The sequence below is a fragment of the Lonchura striata genome, chromosome 4 (assembly GCF_050655825.1).
Source record: "Lonchura striata isolate lonStrDom1 chromosome 4, ASM5065582v1, whole genome shotgun sequence".
In the NCBI taxonomy this organism is placed as follows: domain Eukaryota; kingdom Metazoa; phylum Chordata; class Aves; order Passeriformes; family Estrildidae; genus Lonchura; species Lonchura striata.
Window position 1 is genome coordinate 21,917,505 of NC_140706.1, and position 22,241 is coordinate 21,939,745.

A 22,241-nucleotide genomic window follows, 5' to 3' on the forward strand; every position below is an offset into this window, starting at 1 on the left:
AATGTGCTATTTTTTCAATTCTAAAAATTGCTAAAGTTCTCACATTTCATAACAAATAGTTAGCAATAATGACATGGTGAAAAATGAAGAATTTTTACTATGCCATGTGAAGCACATACATAGCCAAAAAATTAATAATTTAAGTACTCAAACAAACAAGGCAGTCTGCCAATGTAGATTTCTGCCTTAGTGAATTGAGAGAATTGAATTGGCACAAGTGACTGCAGCAGATCTATGAGTCTCAACACTGAGGAAGCTACAATTACCTACACAGCTTTATTGTCGACTATCAGCATGTCCTTCTGCCCCAGCAGTCAGACAGGCAACAAATGTGACCACACTTCATCCACAAGAGTGCAAAGGCTTCTCTTTAACCCATCCTGAAAAGTCCTCTAGCTTTAGCTATATCTATAAGCTTTGCTGCACAGCTGTGCAATGGGAAGCAGTGCTAATCGGTGATTTTGGGTAACAGGGGCAGAGAGAGTGAGGAACAGACATTGGCACAACTCAGTGCCTTCTGGCAATTACCACATGACTCTAATAATTTACCTGTCTGAAAACAGAGGTACTAAGAATGTAAATATCAATATGAAATTATTTTAGAAAATCAAATTGCAACTGAAGTATGGATCTTCCATTAAAAATTACTGTTAAATGTAACCAAGCAGTATTTCTTCAAGGGACTCTTCAAAAGGTCTTACATCCAGCACACTATATTGGAAGTACAAGTCCTTTCACCTGACTCTTAAGTTTATATTAATTCTGGATTTTAGAATTTTGTGCCCATAACTGCATTTTATGAGAAAACTTACTGCTATCATCAAAGGGTTAAGAAGAAAGCACTGAATGAGCCATCAGCCTAAAGAAATTGTGCCAGTATGTAGGGAAGGTTTATTATCCATAATAAGAAAAAGCTAACAACATCAGAAGCATAACAGGGGGAAAAAGCACCATCTGGATTACATTAAGGTCTGAAAACATTCACTGACACCTAGAGAGAGCTTAAATTATTTCAGAAGAATATAAGAAATGTTTGAAACTGAACTATCTGCATAACTGTTTCTTTAAAGTGCAGCATTAGAGATTTTGCATTAAATTCTACATATATAGAAGATATATTCCAAATATATAGAACATATATTTAAAAACTACTGTATACAGATGTTTTCAGACAACTTTCTTCTTTTCATTGTGCAGATCCCTCTGTTGGCCTCTGCTGAACTACATGGGAATAGTTGTTTCACCAATATGCTATGCAACTTCTGTTTGGATAGCAACAGGAGGTCAAGTATCACCAGTCACTTCAAGCATTTTAAAAATGCAGAGATCAAGAGAAAAAATCTAAACTGAATATGGATCAAATCAGATGACAACTCTGAGTGACAAAGGGAAGCCTCAAACACAGAAAACCTTAAAATGGTTTGCCACTTCTAGCAAGAAGTCAAGAAGCATTTTAACTACGAAACTAGAATATTTCACAATGAAAGTGAAAAGCAAGGAGAGGCAAATGGCCATCTGATTAGGGTGTAAAACTATATAGCACAGTGTTGTAAGAAGTCAAGATTTCCAGCGGAGTTAGATACAGTTCTAGCAGTGCAGATAATATGCTCCATAGAGACCAGAATGCAATAAAATTCCAGTAGGTGTTTAAAAAGAGCATGTTCTGTAATTTACTTTAGTGAAGATACACAAATACAGGCATTAACATGCATGAGATTTGAAAAAAAAATAATGCAGAATTAAAAGTCATCTAGCATTATCATGAAAATTTACACTGAGCTTCAAAACATTGAGTACATTGAGTTTCAAAAAAGACAACGATCTTTAAAAAAGATGAAGTCTTGTGGTTTCAGAGATCTTTTATTGTGGTTCAGCCTCTGATGATATGCTATTACCTGGTATGACTGCCACCTCTTATTTCTGAGCTGGTAGACATCATCAGCTGAACATGTCATATAGAGAATAAATGAACAGCAGGGTGCCAAGCAGAAAGCAGCGTAAATGAAGGGGTGGTAAAAAAAGAAAAGGTAGGAGTGGATTGTACTAATATTTAAGACATTTTGGGAAAATCTCACATGCCTTTTTTGGTAGTATTGTCTCCGAATTCTTGTATTTTATACAAGCTCTAAAGTACTACGTACATTATATCCCAAAATTAAGTGTAAATTCTTCTTCTGAGTAGATATGTATCAGATTAAGGTTAAATTTTTGTATCCCAAATTTATTATGTTTTTAAGAATTAAGAATTCATAGATTTATTACATTGTAATAATTTTGGCAGTAAGACTTTAAGTTTTTATAGTTTCTGACAATGTTTATTTGCATATGCAATCATTCATAAGTGAGAAGTCTATTTGTAACAACTGCAGTCATTCTTTTACCTACAGTAATTAAAAGAAAAGGTGTGAAACAGAAATATTTGACACATATAAATGTGCGACTTTTCCTAATTAAGCAGCCCAAAGACTGAGACGTGAAGCAAAAGCCATAAGTATTTGTAAGAAATGGAAAGTCAACAGAAAAATACCTCAAGGAATTTTCATTAAATTTTCTAATAAAGTTTAACGAGACACGTTAAGATATTCCTCACATTTACTTTTTATGCAAAGGAGGGTGGCTTTTTTGGTTTGGTTTATGGTCGTTGGGTTGTTTTTTTTCTCCTGAACTCCTAATTCTGGAAAAATCTTACTTGTTTTATTTAATTCTTTCAATATTACTCTCTATTTATTTTATAATTTAGCATGTATTTAAGTGACTAACAAATTAACAAGTCATCAGCTACAGAGAGTCTCTTTCAAGGGCTCAATTTGCGCCAGAGTTGACATTAGACAAGCACTGATACAAAATAACAGACAGAATAGGAAAACCTAGAAACTTTGACATTTCATTTAGTTGATGCTGATGACATCTCAAGGATATTAATTTATCTAGAGCTTGGAGAAGCACAAAGAGGATTAGTGGCTTTATTTCCATTTACAGTAATTGAGTCTAAAGACAAAGGTGATTTTGTATTTAATCATCTTCCACACACACATTAAATTGCTTATCACGTTAAAATGCCATCTAATACAACTGCACTGCACACTTCGATAGTTCTGAAGTAATATCCTAAAAAGCAATCACCATGCTAAGGCCTATACACCCATATGGCTTTCCATGCTTAAGATATTGTGAAGACTATGCATTTAAATTCTTTATGGCAGACTTCAGTAAAGAAAAATTAAATATATTCATGTCCACCTTAAATCAGCCAGTGTCCCTGTTGAAATTATTTTCAAATAGTCCAGAATTTCCCTTAAACTACTAAAGTGGTTCAGGGAAAACCTACCCTCACTTGAAAGAAATATTCTAATGAAATAAATAATAAACCCGGACTTGGAGTTAAAAGTTTTGCTCAGCATTAATACCTGTGAAATTATATGCATGGTTTATATCCATCTTTTGTACTGCACCTTGAAGAGGATACTTCAGGTTCCCTGTTTGGTGTATATAGCTTACTTAATGCTGCATCTTTCAAGATGCCTTTTTGAAAAAACACAAACCAAAACAAATAAACCAACAAACAAACAAAAACCCAAAACAAAACAGAATGCCCTCCCAAAAAGACAAGAAAAAGTGTTTCCTTCTAACCTGCACAGCCTTACTCAGTTCTGAAACTTATACAATACCCTAGAAAGAGTTAAAATTCAGAACACACAAGTTACAATGCATTTCTGACAAGCTATTCCAACTCCGAATAGATATCAAAGGTATCTAGGAAGTTTTTTTGTTTGCCGAAGAGAAAAACACCCTTCATTTATTAACCTAATATTGGCTGCTCCAAAGATTATAAACACTGTACCACTTAAGACAGACTCTTGCCCAATAACCTGCCATTGAAATAAAAATAGCCTCAACCTATTAAAAACTAAGAATTTTCTTCCACTATTTTTACTTTCATCTTTGAATTTGTTGAATATTTGAGGCAGAAATACCTACCTCATCTTAAGTTCCAACCTCCTCTATCACTCTAAATATAACAGTCATCTCAGCCAAATATTACCTACTTGGAAGAAAATATGGATCATGTTTGCTTTGTAAGTATGCTTTTTCCTAGACAGTATATTTTTAACTGAGATCAGATATTACAATAAGATTACCAGCAGACTCATTCATATCCTCTCAAACCTGATCTAGGCAGACTGAGATACAGAATTCTGAGACATAAGAATGATTAAAATCTCAAGTAGTTTGTAGTAAAAGCTCCGAAGAGGTACTCTTTTTTTACAAGTAAAAGGAGTTCACTCCTTTTGAAGAAATCATTATTGGCAGACTAATCTGGGAATAATTTTGTAAGTGGGAAAACAGTTTTTAATTAAATAATGCTTGTTAACATTTTGTGACACAGACATAAAATGTAATTAATGCATAAAGTTATCCCCTCCTTTAAAAACTCTTCAAATTTACTTTCTTGCTAGCAAGCCTAAGTGAAAAAACTCCAGAACTTATCAACAATAATGCTAAGATATCACTATGAAAGCAGATCAAATATTTTTTCAGATAGGAACCTCACCTTCCTTTTTCAACGAGCAGCAGGACATCTATTCTCTCTCCATTTTGCATCACACTGCTGGTTGCTGAAAACAAAACACATACACATTCATATGACCTTTACAGACATATATTTATAGACAAACACATACATGCCTGCACATACAGACAGACATGTCTTTTTCAAAATGATCTCCAGTGGCAAAAGGAGCATGGAATTCCTAAACTCTGCAAATAAAGAATGCTGCTGATGCAGAAACAAAACTCCACAAAATACCACACCACATTTGCATTTAAAAGAAAAATTAACACAAAATATTATCAAGAAAGTTTAAATGTACTTTTTAATGTGAAAACATGCTACAGTGTTTTATTATACTCAACTTGTAAATACAAGTTGTAGAAGACAATGATTCAAAAGTAAGCCAGATTTTGGAATCCATTAACTTTTTGCACTTTAATGGCTGCACATATTTACAATAAGATAATGCAAGTTATCTGTTTAGCATGAAGATCAGTGCTACCCTTCTTTATGTTGCCTTATGTTATCCCTGCTAAAAAAAGCAGCTTGTAAAACACCTACATTGTACATAACACATCAAATACATCTGGACAGCTTTCAGTTGCACCACTGAAAAACTATACCATGCACTAAACTAAAACCAGTAAATTAAATGTAACCTACTTACTAATTTGAAATTCTGAAAACTTAATTTCTCAAAGTGTGTGTCATATATAATCCACACCTTATTTCCCAGAGAGAGTAAAGTCCTAAATAGCAATGAAAATCTATAAACACATTGCATGTTATATGCTGGTTTTGTATCACACATACTCCCAGTCACATCTATATTTACTAAGTCAAATACCAAGAAGGTAAGTTGCTATACTTTCACAAATGATTTGTTAGTTTTCAAGTTTCATTTACAAAAATTAGTATTAATAGTGGAGCAGATATATTCTGGAGAAAGCAGAAATCAAAGAAAAGATTATGGATACATAATATTTCCAAGAAATACAACCAATATTAAAAACCCCAAGCAAAACAAATTCTCAACTGAAAGTCAAAAGTGTTTTATTTTTATACATGAGATATAATATACACAGATTTTGCATGCTCTTATGATTCTGGCAGAGGCAATTACAGTTGCATCATAAAAAAAATATCAGGAACAGTTCTCCTTTTGCCTAATCTTTTAATTCTGAATTAAGATCAAAAGTATTCACAAATTAAAAGAAACCTAGAGGCATAAAAACATTCCTGATTGATTAAAAACCACCTTCATGGTGTCATTTACACCAAATATAAGATGGCAGTAAATAAACAGTAGAAAACTCAATGGCATTTAGGCAGGCTCCTGCAAAACAGTCCACAATCTGTCAGCATTTGTAAAGAGTATCATCAACAAAGAGAAAAATTATCTTCTCTATGTTACTTTATTATAAATCTCAAATTATATGTATTTTTCTATGTAACATATTGCCTTGTTCAATATAAAAACAAGTAGGGCAGATATGCTTAAAAGTGGGTTCAGAGCATAATTACAAACTATGATATAAAATTGGTCATAGAAGACCATTTGTACAAATATTCTTATCTCCACATATCGTGATATTGAGCAAATAACATTTTTACTATTGGAAAAAAAGTCTATTAGTCTGTGAAATAGTTTTCCAAGAGAACTATAATTTTCCAGTATGTTTGAGTATTTTAAAACTAGACCTGTCAATCATCTCAAGAATGTGTTCTGCCCTGTGAGTGAGTATTCTGCCCTGTCAAAAATATGAGACAATAATCCCAAAAGGTTGTATATTATTATTCAATTCTGTACTCTTGTAAGAAAGATACTGCTGAAACTGGAACAAAAACTGTCATCATTCATTTTAAAGCTGTGAAAAATTTCTCTGGCATGTGCCAAAAAGTAGGAAAAAACCCCAAGACAGAAATTAACCAACCCCATATTTAGATAAAAATTGAACATCTGACTCATGTGAAGGGATAGTTACTAAGCTTCCCAATATTTATTACTTTGAAAGGTACTAGAAATTTCCTTAACGGTGAATTAATCCCAAAGAACATTTTCTGAATACTAGATGTTCTTACTTAGTTCTTGCAATCTTCTTAAATATATGGAATCTTCTTCAGCATCCTCCATTTCAAGACAGAAATAAAGGCTCGACTTCTCTATAGCAAACCAGCCTTTTCTCCACTGATCCAGGTTATGGCAATCTTTGTAGTACAGCTGCCCAATAAGGTCACAGTCTCGCTCCAACAATGATTCAGCCACAGGGGGAACAAAATGCTACCAAAGAAAATGGGGTGAGTCAGATGAAGAAAAAAACCCTCTGCCCCTAAAAAACAAAATCAAAATATTGCAAATCTACAGGAATCTAGGATGAAGACCACAGAAAAAAAACCACAAAACTTTGAGATATAAAACCCACATTCATAATCCCATAGATACACTAAAATTAAAATGTAAAATCAAGTTTAGCATTTTTTCCATTCATGCTCTACAATTCAGAAATTTTTGCTTTTAAACTACCATTGATTTAATTAGTAATTTGAGTCTTAACATTTGGAATAGTATAAAATATGACTTCACTTTATGAATTCCATTTCAGCAAATAAATTTAATAGAATTGCAACCATAAAAAGCTGAAATATACAGTATACTATTTTATACTTATATTCTTAAGGTCAGCTTTAAAATGCTGCTTCAATTCCTTTCACATTTTATTTTATTATCTTGTTTCAAACATTAAATCACAAAAGTTATTTCTTCCTGCTGCTCAAGAAACCTTTACATGCAGCAGAGATCAGTATTCATCAATAATGGCTTCTCAAAGGTTTTAAGATAACAATGGCACTTTATTATTTGTGCAAAGGCTCCTGACCTAACCTGAAGAAGATAATTATCAGTATTACCTTAGCTATTGCTGAAGTCCATTTTCTTTGTGAATGTGCAGTTTCAGCTCCAAACAGAAAAACACGTTCTGACAGTAAGTACATTTCAAATGTAAAGATGTCTCTAAAGCAAGTAGGATAAGAAACACAGATGTATTAAGTCTCCAAAAGAACAAACATATAAGTGTCTTATTTCACTATTTTTTCATTCTTTCATACGTATGGAATGGAATCCATCTGCATTTCTCCTCCAATATTACAAGTACAGCCTAGGTTATAACAAAGCACTTTAAAATACAACAGGATCAAAATACTTTGCAGGTCAATAGCACATATTTAGAGGCTATGGTGTAATAGGTTTTTGAATAATTCCAAAATGCATAAAACTGTTTACATATAGTCATTAAAAATGCATAGGGAATTCTTTTCTTTTGCAAGCTCGTGTTATTTGATCAAGCACATTTTTGTGATGCATTCAGATTTTTTGTATGTTTAATATAAGCTGAACAACTAGTTGAATGGGAAGCTGTAAACAAGCTGAAATGGTGGTTTATAGGGACTTTTAGTTGTCATTTGGTCTAATCTCCTGCTCAAAGACGGATTATCACAATGAGAAGCCAGTCATGGATGGAGAGTACTATTCTTGTCACCAACTTGTTCCTGCCCTCCACCTGCCCTTTAATTGAAGAGCCTTTTCCTGTCAGACAGCCTGAATGTGCTGGAGTGAAAGGCATGGTCACTGTGTATCACCTGCCATCAGTAAGAAGAGTAGGAATATTTTGAAGTTGCTGTAGCTCAAGAAACACTTAAAAGTTTTCTTGAGGGAGGTTATTGGTTATTTTTCCTTTTAAAAATTATATCACTATTTAAGTGGATGACCCTGTTTATTCAATTTTTAATGGACAAATAAGAAGAAAACGCAAACCAGTTTAAATTGGTGTGGAATCTGGAAAGCAAATAGCGTGCTGAAGTTGGGGTCAGTCACTCTTTAATTTACAAATTCTGGTTCACCAATTCATAGTATGATTTTGTCTGTGACCTCAGTAGATGCCTAATGGCAAATGGCATTTGGCATTCTTTTTCCTTTCAATGCTGAAGACTGAGATTTGTCTAAAAGTGGAGAACTGAGCATGAGTCACTTCTATAATTTTCAATAACCACATTGAAAATTATATATACACTTAGGTCTGACTAACAGAACAGGCATTTTTAAAGACCAGCTGTTTCACTACATGAAATATCAAATCTAAATAAAATTTCTCATAAAATTCCTCAATCACAGGAAAGCACAACAGGAAGTTAGGTATTTTCAAAGAGTGAAGTATTCAGCCAACATGGTTTTCAATTTACTTATTACCCTAAATGGAACCATTTGGAAATGCAACAAACTATAGGTTAGATTTGGAGATTGAAGAAAAAAGTGATCTTTTTTCTGGGTATCATAGAGGTGCTGCAGAATAGAAGGTCACTTCTCTGTATTTGATAGCATATTAAAATATCACCATGTTTCAGGATTTCTCTCCCCTGTAGTAGTCCAAGTCCTTTACTCCCATTATCTTTTTCAGAAGTTTACTCAATAGACTATGCTTTCTTTGCAGACAATTTTGTTTTGTAACTAAAAGCATTACAGTATTATACTATAGAAAGTTATTTTTATTTTAGGTGCACATACACAGGTTCAAAAACAAAAAGATAGTGTTATGAAGTCTGTTAGACAAATACAAAGCATATCGCACAAATGTTACACTAAAGAATTTGAGTATCATTGGAATCAGATTTAGGTCACTCTCCATGTGATGTTTTTCATGTAAAAATGGGATGTGAGAGAGTTATAAAAGAACAAACAAGACCTCCCATCCCACCAGAAATAAAAGCTGGTTTCTTCAAATTAAAAATTTAATCAGTTACACTGTTGTTCTCATCTACAGAGCAGCGAAAGGATTTTCAAAAACCAATACCTCTGTGACCAAATCCAGAAGCAATGTGGAGAGCTCTTGTCTGCTTCATTAGAAGGAAGAAGCAATGCAAGAATTTTGGCTTGGGGCAGAGGTCAATCCCAGAAAGAAAAATTAGTATTAATTGTTAAATTTATCATCATGTAACCTTTCAAGCACTGAGAATATGCATTACAGATTTAAAAATAAACAGATGTATCTAATTTAAGCTGCCCTTTTAAATTACCCTAATATTTTCATTATATCACTATAAAAAAATCCTTAGATATCACATAGCACTAATGTCTTGAAGCCAAATAAAACCAGATTTTTTTCTAAAATGCCTATTTAAAATTCAAGAAAAAATGAACAGTTTGTTTACTGAAATACAAATACAAATAGAGCTTACCCTCTATTTAAAAAGAAGTCTGACTTGTGCACTACAAGACAGATAACTTCATTGATGTCAATCATACCATTAGGAGTGGTAGTTTTATCATTTTCATAGTAGCTCAGAAAGCCACTTTCCAAAGTGCACCATCTTTTGTTGCAATCTGTGATTAAAGAAATAATAGGAAGGTCAGATTTCCTTAAGTTTTGGGGTTTTTTTAAATAAGCAAATACAAGATGGAGAAAAAAGTCTGCAGAGCACCTTCAATATATCATTTGGTATATTTACTTACAACTAATTGTTTACTTCCTCTAATACCTAAAATATGAATACAACACATGACATAGCATAGTAATGTCCATTTGCTACTGAAAATAATCACTAATTCATTCTAGCTTATGTCTAGCTCTTAGAACAAAATCTGACATGCATCTGTTTCCACTGCTGCAGAGTGGATCCTAAAAGAAAATAGTATTTTAATTTTCCACAGTCTAAAAATTACTGTACAGCAGAGAATTTGGTAAAACAGATCCATAAAAAAAAAAAATTGGCAAAAAAAATCCACAAAAATCAAACAAAAAAAACCGCCTGAAATTTGCAAATACTATGTTATCTGATATTTTATCCAATTGCATTTTCTGTTCTTTTCTATATGGTTTATATTGATTTTATAAATATTTTGGTACTATTTAATATTTCTTTGTATCATGCTATTTGCTATCGAGTACTATCTAGATTCTGTCTAAATACACATGTTAAGTACTAAAATAAACATAAGATAATGTATAGGTTTAAAGGAGTTGAGCACCAAATTTTAAGGTTTTGAATGTTCAGGGTTTTTGTCCCCCAGTTTTCCCTCCACCGTCTTCCAAAACCTATTCTACAAAACAGCTCACTACTTCAATATTCATTAAACTATTAAACTCTCAAGGACAATTTTGGAATATCGAGGCTTTTTAAAGGGCTCCACAAAACCTTTTACACTAGAAATGAAAGCAAAATCAAACTCGAGCCCCTAAACCTCTAAGCTTTACTTTTTGATCCACTGCATCAGAATAGCACCAGCATTTGAGCTCTCTTCCTGCTGATATCAACAGCTGTTAATTAACAACAACTCTCCTCAAAATGCATGCACCCCTGCTGAAAACACTGATGCCTCTATAATGAGCAGTACACACAGAGCTGGCTCTCTCCTGTACTGAGACACACATAATGAAAAACAGGGCTGCACTTCCAGGTGTTCCACCTGGCTGGTATAAAACCTTGGTTAATTCGCAGCACTGAATGATTTTGTCAGCGCCCTTTTACTGTTAGGGCCAAATCTACAAAGGGGTAACAATTTCCTGTGACAACAAGCGAGCACTTAAATTTTCAGCCCTTGGTGCTGAAGGCAAGGCTGTCAACTGCCTCAGAGATCCCTAACACTGAAGAAGAACTTAATTCTAATGATTAAAATCCTCAGGATTCTGAGTTGGAGCCCTGTCCACACGCAGCATTAAAAACCAAACTAACAAACAAAAGCCCCCAAATTTTTCTAAATGCTGTGAGAAAATGGTGCTCCCTCTCTGGCCTGCAGAGGCCCCAATTACTTCACAGCAAGTCAGAACCACTTCAACAGGAGTTCTCTTCTCTAAAACTAGATAGGTCAGATTTTTCACGTAACATGACCTTGTTTGAATATCTACAGGCAGAGGAGGGAACTGAAATTTTCTCCCACATATTAATACTCTAACCCTCAAATTACTTCTTAAAGAGAGTAAGAAGGGAAAATAATGTTTCCACTTACAGTAATTTGCAATATGAGTATTACTTCATGTTAGTGAGATTTAGAAACAATTCTGGATGTAGTGAAAGAAGAGAAAAAGAAAGATTATATATTTTATGTTTTGAATAGCAAGTACTTCTGTCATACTGCTTCTTAAACATGGCCAAGATAGATTAGAGTCTAAGGACGGAGTAGTTTCTCACCCAAAGTTGCAGGGGGTTTTGTTGTTTTTTAAAGGATGCCATTACATCTCGCTCCCTTGTTCCATTTGTCTACTTGAACTGCAAATGGTCAGGGAAACCTATCTTCCTATGTATCTGTAAAGAGCCCATCCCAGAAACACCAGTCCTGACAAACCCATGGGTAATTCAACATCAATACAAAAACAAAGCAAACAAAGGCCCATGCCCAAAAAAGCAAACAAGAGAGTGTCTACAATCTTCAAGACACAATCACAGTTTCAGAGAACAAAACCTGAGCTGAGAGAAATCTGGTTCCTTTCCATTTATTATATGTTCTCTCAAGTAGTAAGTGCAATGCTAAGCAACAGGCTGCAAACTTTCAAAGCAGCTTCATTTCTGTCCAATAAAGACTTGAAATGGAAGACAATCAAAATTTCTTGCCTGAGGGCTTTCCTCATAAATTTTAAGACATCCTAGTAACTCAGTTGCAGTGCATCTCCCCCAAAAAGGACTACAGAAGCCACTCTGTGAGCACTTTCAGCCAAATCTTCCATCTATACAGGTATTTACAAATATGCCACTTCTCATATGCCTTTGTGTTGGAAGAGATTGCCTTGTGTCTGCTCTCCACTTGGCTAGGCACTGACTTCTGGGGTTTTTTATAAATTTCTTTATGTCTATATACAGATCTGTATGTCTATATACAGATACCCACAGCATGGAAGATCAGGTCTGAATTTGGAGCAAGTGGTAATAAGGTTTGCAGTTATTACATTGTTTCCCAAATAAACTCAGAGCAATTTCAGAGCAATCCAAATTAACTCTATCCCAGCAGCAGTCCTCTGTCAAAAGAGACATGTTTGTTAAGAACTGCAAAGTTGCTAGGAAATGCATGTGATCAGGCATTAATTCTGTTATCACCCAATGCTTTTGAGAATTTGGAGCCACACTAACATATAGAGTCTTCAAAAGCATATTTAAACAGTTCTATGCTTTAGTATGCTTTTACTGTCCACTAAGCATCTTAAATGCATATGCCATGAGAATATGGACATAATCATACAAAAATATGTATACACCAGTGCAGGACGGCCTGTAAGGATTTCAGAAGCAATAAATTCAAGAATAAATCACCACAGATTTTAAAAAGCCATGTTATTGTTTAGATGGAAGAAAAATGTAGGAAGGCAAATGGGAACAAAAAGGGAAAAATTATCTGATAATACCTCTCTCAGAAAAAAAAAGAAAAACAGAAGACTGATATGCACAGGAGGCCATGTATATCTACTGTGATATGCATGCACTATCACCCAACAAAGCTCAAGTTTTCATAGAGTCATTGTAGACAATCATTTCTACTTGGAAGACTTTGTAAATTTGTGAGCTTGAGAAATACCCTACTAAAAATTCTGTGCTACTTGTAAATTTCTGTAATAGAATCATTTTAGATGAAAATTAATTCTTGGCATTGATCTAAATATAATTAAAGCAAGAAGTGTTTATGTTTGTTTTTTATTTATCAATTACTGCGTTAACTGAGCAATTTTTCACAAGCTCAGTTTTCTTCTTCTGTCAACTACTGAATGAAGAGATCAAGACAAACAGTATTTTCTTTATCTGAAAGAGGTCTACTTAATCCAAAGAAGACATTTCCTATCAAAGACATTTTATCTCAAAAAAAGTAATGCAAGAAGTTAAAAAGAATAAAATTAATCTAAATCATACATATTCATGCATTATTCAAATACATAAATTAAAAGTTAAATACCTTCTTTTAATTTCTTCTCTGTAGGAAGCTTAGCTGCATTAGAAGAAACTTTGTACAAGAATTCACAAAGAAAGGTGGAATGTGAAGAATCTTCAGAGAAGCCACTTTCAAAACAAGGATCATAGTTTGGGAAATCTATTCATAGACAAAGGAGTAAAAGACATACCGATCTTCAGTTATATCAGTTAATGCATGTCTTTAAATATGTGGTTACTCTGCAGTATCTTTACTACAACACTGATAAAACTTACTGGTTTCATTTTTATATAATTAGAAAGCATATTCATTAAGAAAACTGGTTCACATTTGTTACAATTGTGACCACCTTGGCCACCGTCAACCACTGCTGGTCAATGTAATATAAAATACTGTTTTCTGATATACCAAACTTTGATTTTCATCCCTTGTGTAACATAATTCAACAGAAGGAGACTGCTCCTCTTGAGGGCTTATATAGAGTTTACCAGAAACTCTGGCAGCAGAGAAGCAACAATTCTGGGAATCATCATCAATATACACTGATCTCCCCTTCCCTAAAGATAAGAACATGATGGTGCTGCCTTGGCTGGAGGCCCAAAAGTAGAAAAGACAGGGCCAAGACAAGCAAACTTCTCTCTCTATAACCTTAGGACCATAGGCAGCAAAAAAACCACCCCATCTACATGTCTGCACCTGACTGAACTCAACATGATCCAGTGCTTGGCACTGGCTTAAGCAATACTCAGGCAGAAGTTAAGACACTGCTTGCCCTTGGAAGCCATAATTCATTCCTGTGTTTCCCACTAATGCTTTTTTTGTTCAGCCTATGCAGTGTCACTTTGCAGAGTGATAGAAGCCAATGGAAAGTCGACCCAGGACTACATCCACATAACCTTTTTGTTTTCCCAGTGTAGATCTGCATGTGAACTTTCAGCCCCTGATGGTTTCAGATACTGTCCAGTGCTTTTAAAAGAAAAGCTCAGTCGCACCCATGCACCTCAATATCATCAATATATTACTGCTAAGAGCAGCTTTCTGTTTCCAACAGCCTCATAGCAGGCACACACTGCAAACAGAACTCTTCACTTCCAAGCCAATGTTTATCATTTGCTCCAATCTGCAACAGAAGCTGTGATGGGAAAAATAGGTTTCTGGATAGATCATACTGCAAGTTCAAGAGGTGAGTTTTATTCTGGGAGGACAGTTTGTGTGTGCAGTAGGGGTAGATATCAAATTAAATGTTCTTTAAGGAAAAGCAAAAGTGCTAGATGAATTCTTTAGACATATGTTAAATTTATGTACCCATTTTTTTTTTCCTGGTAAAAGACTAATAATATTCGAAGAGAAAATAATGGGGTTTTTTCTGTGCTATAATTAAGGGTATGAGATATATGACTTATAACTATGTAGTCTAAGTCCTAAGTATGATGTCTGAGCAAAACAGCAAACCTGCACATAATTGAAACTGTACACTAATAAAATACAGTTAATGCTATCACAACTGCCCTTCTGATATACCGCTATTCTTCAAAGCAAAGCCAATTCTGCTTCTGAATTATTTCCTTCTCTTTTTCATAATAAAAAATTAGACCAAAAGAAAGAAATGCATCATACCTGAGAACTTATTATGGTACAGAAATTCCATCTGCAGTCTTTGTCCAGCTTTCTTGGCCAATAAGTATGGGGTGCTGTAAACAGGGTCTCCAGTGGCACACATAGCATCAGCCCCACTGAAGAGCAACATCAGAGTTTCTAGCACATCTTGCTTGACTACAGCAGCACACAGGGCCTTATCACAGAGAGGGGGAAACAGGAAGTCTCTTTAAATTAGAAAGTGACTGGCAACAAATACATGCAATGTAGGCGCAAATCCTTTCAACTCTGATATAGCTAGACCATAAACATTGAGAAGTATCAGAAGCCACAAAGTATGATCTAAATCTAGAAAAATTCAGCAACAAAAATATCCCAAATTATCACCCCAAACCCAGCAAAATGTTGTTTTCACAAACTCCACTTGGGAAGGATAACATGAGTAAATAGAATTGGAGGGCAACCTTGCTGTTTATTTACATCAAACTACTGAAGAAAAAGTCTTACTATTTCAGACCCCAGAAGTTCAACAAAAGAGATGAGATTCGATTCTTAAACTCCATTCCTAGGACACATATTGAAATTCCTAGGTAATTTTTTAGAAACCACCATCAGTCAGTAATGCAAACTACTCTTTTTATCAAGATATATTATTAAGATATATCAAGATTTAAAAATATTAAGATTTTTTTTACTCTTTTTATTAAGCTGTATCTTGATACTTGTTCATTTTCCTTGAAATTGAAACATCTCACCACACTCTAAATCATGAGTGTTTCCTTTTATTTTTGTATACACAAACATGATAAACTTCCTTTTTTATTTCTACAAGTCTGGTCCAAAAACCTTAAAGCCAAAAATAGCTACACAATTACAGCAACCTCTTCCATTAAAATTTCTATGATTTAAGTTATTTAGTCAAAGATAAATTTTTTCTTAAATGATTAAAGCAAAAGTCAATCAAAATCCTAAGATTACTCCTACAAAATTTAGCCGTTTTAATAAAACACATAAGAACCCTGGAGGCACAAGATAAGAGTGAAGACAATTCAATAAAATTTCTAGAATTACTTAGCAATGACTGCCTTATTACATAATTTCATGTCTCTACAGAGAATTTGGTAACTATCTCCAGTATTTAAATGATTATTTGACATATATCCTTCCCAAAAAAAACAAACCCCACAATCTCTGTATATCCTTTGAGACAATTTGACTAATGTAATTGAGTCCATTAAATTGCAAAATGCATTAAAACTCTTCTGTATTCATTAATCCTGAAAAATCATTATTCAAACCATCAGATCTTAGAATTCAGTCAAATGGACATCAAACTTTACAGAGACACTGATAATTAAAGTTCTGTTTTACAACACTAAAGAATTTGTTATTTTTGTAAAAGTAGAGAACACGTATTTTCAATCATTAATTTCAGCTTTTCCATTTCCAATATGCTATAAGCATATGTGTTTAGGAGCTATTTTCACCACTGATAACAATGAATTATCTACTGTATTTGAATGTTAGATGTCAGACAAACATATAGAAAGTAATCTAAAGAAGTGAAGTAGAAATTTGCATCCCTACACTACAGTTATGTTAAAATAAAGATCCATATTTTTATGGTTAAGGAAAACATAGGAAGAACTACAACAACCTTCTTCAAATAAATTAACAAGAAAAACAAACTAGGTAGTCATGCAATGGCTCCTGCAAAGGATCCTAAATAACCCTCATTCAGCTGTGTCAGAATGACACTCAGGACACTGAACTAATTTCTCATCAGTTTAACATGATGACCAAATTGCACATAGATACAATACAATCCAAAACACAGTACGGGTTTAACAATGCTATATTACCTTATTCAACTGTTCCTTGGTTTTGTAGTGGAAAGGTGTTTTCCTGAATTTTCCCTCTTTATATTTTTGTGTAATGAATGCTATCCTTTTTTCTGCAGGGTCATCAATATGCAATTCTTCATCTGGAGGAAGATTTCCAGCCCAAAAACTGTTTGCCCTCTTATTTCCAATGATGATAAAGAGCTGAATGAGATACAGGGAATAAATCAGCAAAATAGTATGAAGGACATGAAGCTAGCCTCTGAACAGTTTTCAGCTGCTAAAAGTTGAAAAAGAAAGTTATTGAAGAAAAGAAAATTTCCTTCAGGAGTCAGAAGCCTCTCTCAGTCACTGCCTATGGTCATCTACAGATGAATAATAAAGCCCACAGTCATCATTTACCATCAATAGCAGCTAAGCTTTACAAGACTAATCAGTTATAACATTTCATTATATATCAGAAAAAATTAGTTAAAGTTCAGAGAAGAGTAGCATATGTTTTAAAGAAAACACTGATGGCTCCAACCCTTTCTATTAGGACCACTTTTTAACAACCCAAGCGCCTAAGCTGGTAGTGACAATTTTCCTCTCTTTTCCCCTTTCTTCATCATGAGAACTCTCCAAAAGCATTTATTTCTTTTTCCCCCAAAATATTAGATACTTGGAGAAATACTAAGTGAAATTGTACATTTTGTTAGCAAAACAAGTTAATATTTGGAATTACAGAGGTACGTGATGAACAGAAACATCAGCTTTACTGTAACAGCACCATATTGTTTAGTACTTGTATGTTCAGTTTTCTTGTGAGTAAAGCAGTAAATTCCTCCTTTTCATGCAGTAAGTTTCAAGATGGAAAAAAGAGTTAGAATATCACAACATACCTCAATAAGTTCATTGCTCCAAATGCTGGCATCCATTTTTAGACTCCGGACCTTCGAATCTCTTGGTCCTAAAGATCTGTGTTGTCCTGAAAATCCAAGAGCATTACTTAACTAAGGCACTTAAACAGGGTTTCTCTTCTGCTTAGATAACAAAAAATGTGATGATGCCAGATTTATTCTACTTGATATTTTTATAAAAGGTTGGGTTTGACATTTGAATATTAAATAAAAGCATCAAAAATACATATATATTTTTTTTAAAAGTTATTTCAGTTGATAGTAATGAATAAACAAAGTAGGCTGTCTCATGTAGACTATTTCTGGGATAGTTTGGCTTGAAAGAAAGCCTAGAATTATAAAATATTTCCTTGAATCTACCGCTTAAGTGCATATTTCAATATAAAACATGACAGAACTATATTTAGAGTAGTATCTGAAAAATTTTACTATTGGCAGTAAAATATGAACAGATGAAATAAAATTAATACCCAAAATTTATACACTAAAATTGTTATTCTTTGGCATCTAGCCTTGCAAAAGCCATTCCTTTCCAATAAAGTGTTAGTGTGTCTCAATTTACACTAATTGTGAAGGATGATTCACCTGAGAGAACTCAATCACCACAGACATGTCATTTATGCATGGAAGTGCTCTACAATAAGGATGACCTTGGTATTAAAAAAAAGTTATGCTCACATTTTGTTTTTTTCAAACCTTCCACAAGAATAACACTTCAAAAATTTAAAAAAAACCAACAAAACAAATAACTGCCAATTCAAGGACATACATAGATATGCAAATATGACATTTTGTAGAACCCACATAGCTTGTCATTAATTACTCTACCTGCGCACTTCTTACAAATTACAACACAAAGATTGATGGATGCCCAGTCAGGACCGGGAGCTTTACAGTCAGCGCAGCTCCTGTTGGACTCATTGAACCAAATCTTCTCAGCTACTTCATAATCAGATAGAGTTTCTGCTATTGATTGCTGAAGTGCTTCAATCCAGTCTTGTTTCTCTTTTTCTGACTCTGCTGTAAAGCTGAAACAATTGACTTTTCTGTGTTATTGATCTTTATTTTAAAGCCCAATTAAACATGGTCTGTAGCCTCCTTATTTATTACATTTACACTTGAAATCACAGTCAAAAATCTTCCTCCACACAGACATAAATCCTAAGATGGAATGTATTATTTCGTATTTTTAAATTCAATGAAATTCCCTCTGTTTTAGTATTGTTTTCAACAAAAGCACTACAAGGTACTATAGTATACACTACTAGTATAAGTACTAGTATAAGGTACTATAGTATACACTACTAGTATAGTATACACTACTAGTACAAGCTTTTGTAACATTATGTAACATCCCTGAGTTAATTTCAATCCTTTTATGTTACCAATTACCAAAATTAAATACTGAACTTTAATGAAAGCATAGAATGACATAAGGAAACATGAAGAATTAAATGAGAATTAAAAAAACTACTGAGAATTTTTTAAATTACTGAGAACTAAAAAAAAATACTTGCTTTTCATTTAAATTTATCTTTTTAAAATTAAATAGTAAACAAACATCAACATGCCTTAAGAAAAAAAACAAAGAACTAGCTATCTACCAAGCAGCAACAGATTCAAATTGCTGAACAAGACTATTTTACCTGCTAGTTGACTGAGAGGGAAAGTATTTCCTAACATTTACAATCCCAGGAGAACAAAGAAATTCCCTCCTTCATTACAACATTTAAGAAACAGTACAACACTTAACAAAAGGCTTTTATTAGCATGCACTTTCATTTTCTTAAAAATCATTACAAGTCTCAGCAATCAGCCAAAGAGAAACTTTCGACTACTTTCAACCAAGGATATCTACAAGGGATAGCACATGAAAGCTTCTTTTCAAATAAACTGCATAAGACTAAATGGATGCAGCATTATTCCACTATTAAAATTTATTATTCTTTAGGATGAAGTCAATTTGTGAAAGTGGAGGAATTAATTTCTCTTTTTTTTTTTCCATTTGCCCTTGCACAGAACAAACAAAGAAGACTACATAAAAGTATGAACATGTGGGTATAATATACCTAGTCAGGAGCTAACAGATGAAGCACTCAACTAAACAAATCAAAGAAAATCCTCCTATTTTCCTAAACATTGCTGAACATCCTTAATAAAAACATTACCTTTTCATCCTAACTAGCTACAGCACTGCAGTACGAAACAAGTATTTGTTTTGTGCCTTAGTTAATTGCATATTTTTTAAAGTAAATATTCGAGTTCTTACCTAAAGCTTTTATAAGGAGTAATTATTTCAAAAGATTGCTTTGCAGCCCGATCCACTTGTTTTACATTTGCCACATTCATAGGGATTAAAGTGATACCAAATCCTGTCTTAAAGTCCTATGAAAAAGATAATAAAAGTTTAGGTTATCATTCAAGAATAAAACATATAAAGAAAAATTATTTCCTCGTGGTCTGGAAAAAACAAGATCACTAACAGACATCTTTACCACAACATATAAGCTACTTCTAATTAATTAATGGATAAACAAACCTCTACTAAATTTTGTCCAAACAATAACTTTCCAACTGCTAGAATTGATTGTTGGTAGGAGTAAAAATGTATGCTCAAATTATTAATAAATGAAAGAATAATAATAAAAAAAAAGTTTAAGCAATAGATTGCATTAAAATGTGAATGCAAAATTCTGGTAGGATGTAGCTTAAATCATGCTTAAGTGTCCAAATAAACTTTATACATCTAAATCCTTCTCACTGACAGCAGTTTTTCATGCTTTAAAGCTAAGTATTTTAACAAACTAAATATGTTTAAAATTCCTTCTTAAACCTTTGGTTCTTCCAGCTTTTGATGTAGTACACAGCTAAACATGTCTTTGAAAAAAGGTCCTATACAGCTGAAAAAATAGACAAAGGGTGAGTTTTGACTCAATTATAAGAAAGTATTTTTACCTTAAACCGAGCAAAATTATTAGGGTTTTTTCCTTGCTGCGTGGAAAAATGTACTAAAAATAAAAACTTTTGTATTGACAGAATTAGGAAATAAAATGTGAGCTCACTCTGAGCTCCTGTGAGAGCCTCTCAAAATGTATGGATTTTGGAAAATCAGATGAATACATACGTTATTATCTATTTGAAATACCATCAGCATTTCCTTCTTTAAATTTATTTACATGTTCATCTCAAGGCAGTCACTTCCACAAGTTTAATTTCTGGAAATATTAGCATAGTTCTTGCAAACAGTAAATAAATCTGAAACAAAACCAAGCTGTATCACCCAAGCAAAGAGCCAAATTCAAATATCTTACCATTTACATGTTCACTGTTACCTCTCACATAACAAGTAGTTGGGTACAGACTGATAAAAACAAAAGCACTGAAAGGTAAAAGCTTCAGAGTTGCCTGCCTCTGAAGAAAGGATTGTTTTTCTAGTTAATGTATATTTAAACCTGCATCACTGACAAGTTTCTTAAGAGTCACATATTTTTGAGCACTAAAGCCTACATGGAGAACATACTTCACAAAACTCTTTATCATTTTATTTCCCTATTTCAGGTATGAGCAACTAAAACTATAGTTTTAGCCAGGATTGCTAAGGCTATATCTGACAAAATACACATACACGTGTGTGTCTATGCACAAGCAGAAGTATCAATTGTATCACACGAGGTATTGAATAGCATAGTGCCCCAAAAAGCATAATAACATCCATTATGAGATTTTTAGAATGACAGAATTCCTGTTATTCAAATATACTGTGAGATAAGTTAGCTAATGCTTCCTTGCCAGACTTCTTATTAAGAATTTATTTTTGTTGTTTTTTGGTTTTTTTTACATGCCATTACCTTTGACAGTAACAGTGAGGAACTAGGTGTGGATTCTGACAGAAACCTTTATAAAAAGCAGCTTTTCAATATCTAGTATATCTTAGCCACTCCTCATATAATTTATTTTAGAAAATAGAAAAAAAATATAAATATTTTTAAATATTTCCCCTTTTCTTCTACTCTCTTATCCTGTAACATAGACATTTTTATTCTCTCTCCTCATCTTCAGCCCCCACTCCATTTGCCTATAAATCAAGGGGGTTCATATTGACACACCTGTCTCAGAAGAGAGCAGAGAGTTCTGTTAAGCCTACACAGTCCCTAATTCACCCTCTATGGGAAAAGAGTGAGTAGAAAAACTCCTTTTGAGTGTGAACTTGACAGCATCCTCTGTAGCAGTGAAGCATTCTTAACTTCACATCACCCGTGAGAAAAAGAGGAGCAAGAAATACTAAAAAAGAAGAGATTGAGGATAGAAAAAACCAAAACTTTTATTTCTATAGGGAAATGAAAAAAGAAACCTAACTAAAACAACCCAAAACCAACACCTTTGTAGAATTAAATGGTTTATGCTTCTGAGATGTAAATTGGTTGCAAGTTTCATTTGTTGATTCAAGTATT

The 22,241-nt window shown here is 33.5% G+C and overlaps 1 protein-coding gene across 10 annotated transcripts in view; it reads right to left on the reverse strand.

Moving 5' to 3' along the window:
* Nucleotides 1–22,241, reverse strand: part of ARAP2 (ArfGAP with RhoGAP domain, ankyrin repeat and PH domain 2) — a 144,134-nt gene that overhangs the window by 67,453 nt on the left and 54,440 nt on the right. For all 10 annotated transcript variants that reach the window (XR_014955079.1, XM_085578571.1, XM_085578573.1 and 7 more), the window contains 10 exons: nucleotides 20,060–20,175; nucleotides 18,619–18,818; nucleotides 17,773–17,858; nucleotides 16,913–17,095; nucleotides 15,072–15,246; nucleotides 13,479–13,613; nucleotides 9,782–9,926; nucleotides 7,460–7,562; nucleotides 6,635–6,833; nucleotides 4,553–4,616 (listed from right to left, as the gene is read on the reverse strand). Coding sequence is in view for 9 of the 10 variants with exons in the window: in XM_085578571.1 (XP_085434697.1) it covers nucleotides 4,553–4,616; nucleotides 6,635–6,833; nucleotides 7,460–7,562; nucleotides 9,782–9,926; nucleotides 13,479–13,613; nucleotides 15,072–15,246; nucleotides 16,913–17,095; nucleotides 17,773–17,858; nucleotides 18,619–18,818; nucleotides 20,060–20,175 (1,406 nt within the window). In the remaining variant the exon portion in view is untranslated. The remainder of the gene's footprint in view (nucleotides 1–4,552; nucleotides 4,617–6,634; nucleotides 6,834–7,459; nucleotides 7,563–9,781; nucleotides 9,927–13,478; nucleotides 13,614–15,071; nucleotides 15,247–16,912; nucleotides 17,096–17,772; nucleotides 17,859–18,618; nucleotides 18,819–20,059; nucleotides 20,176–22,241) is intronic.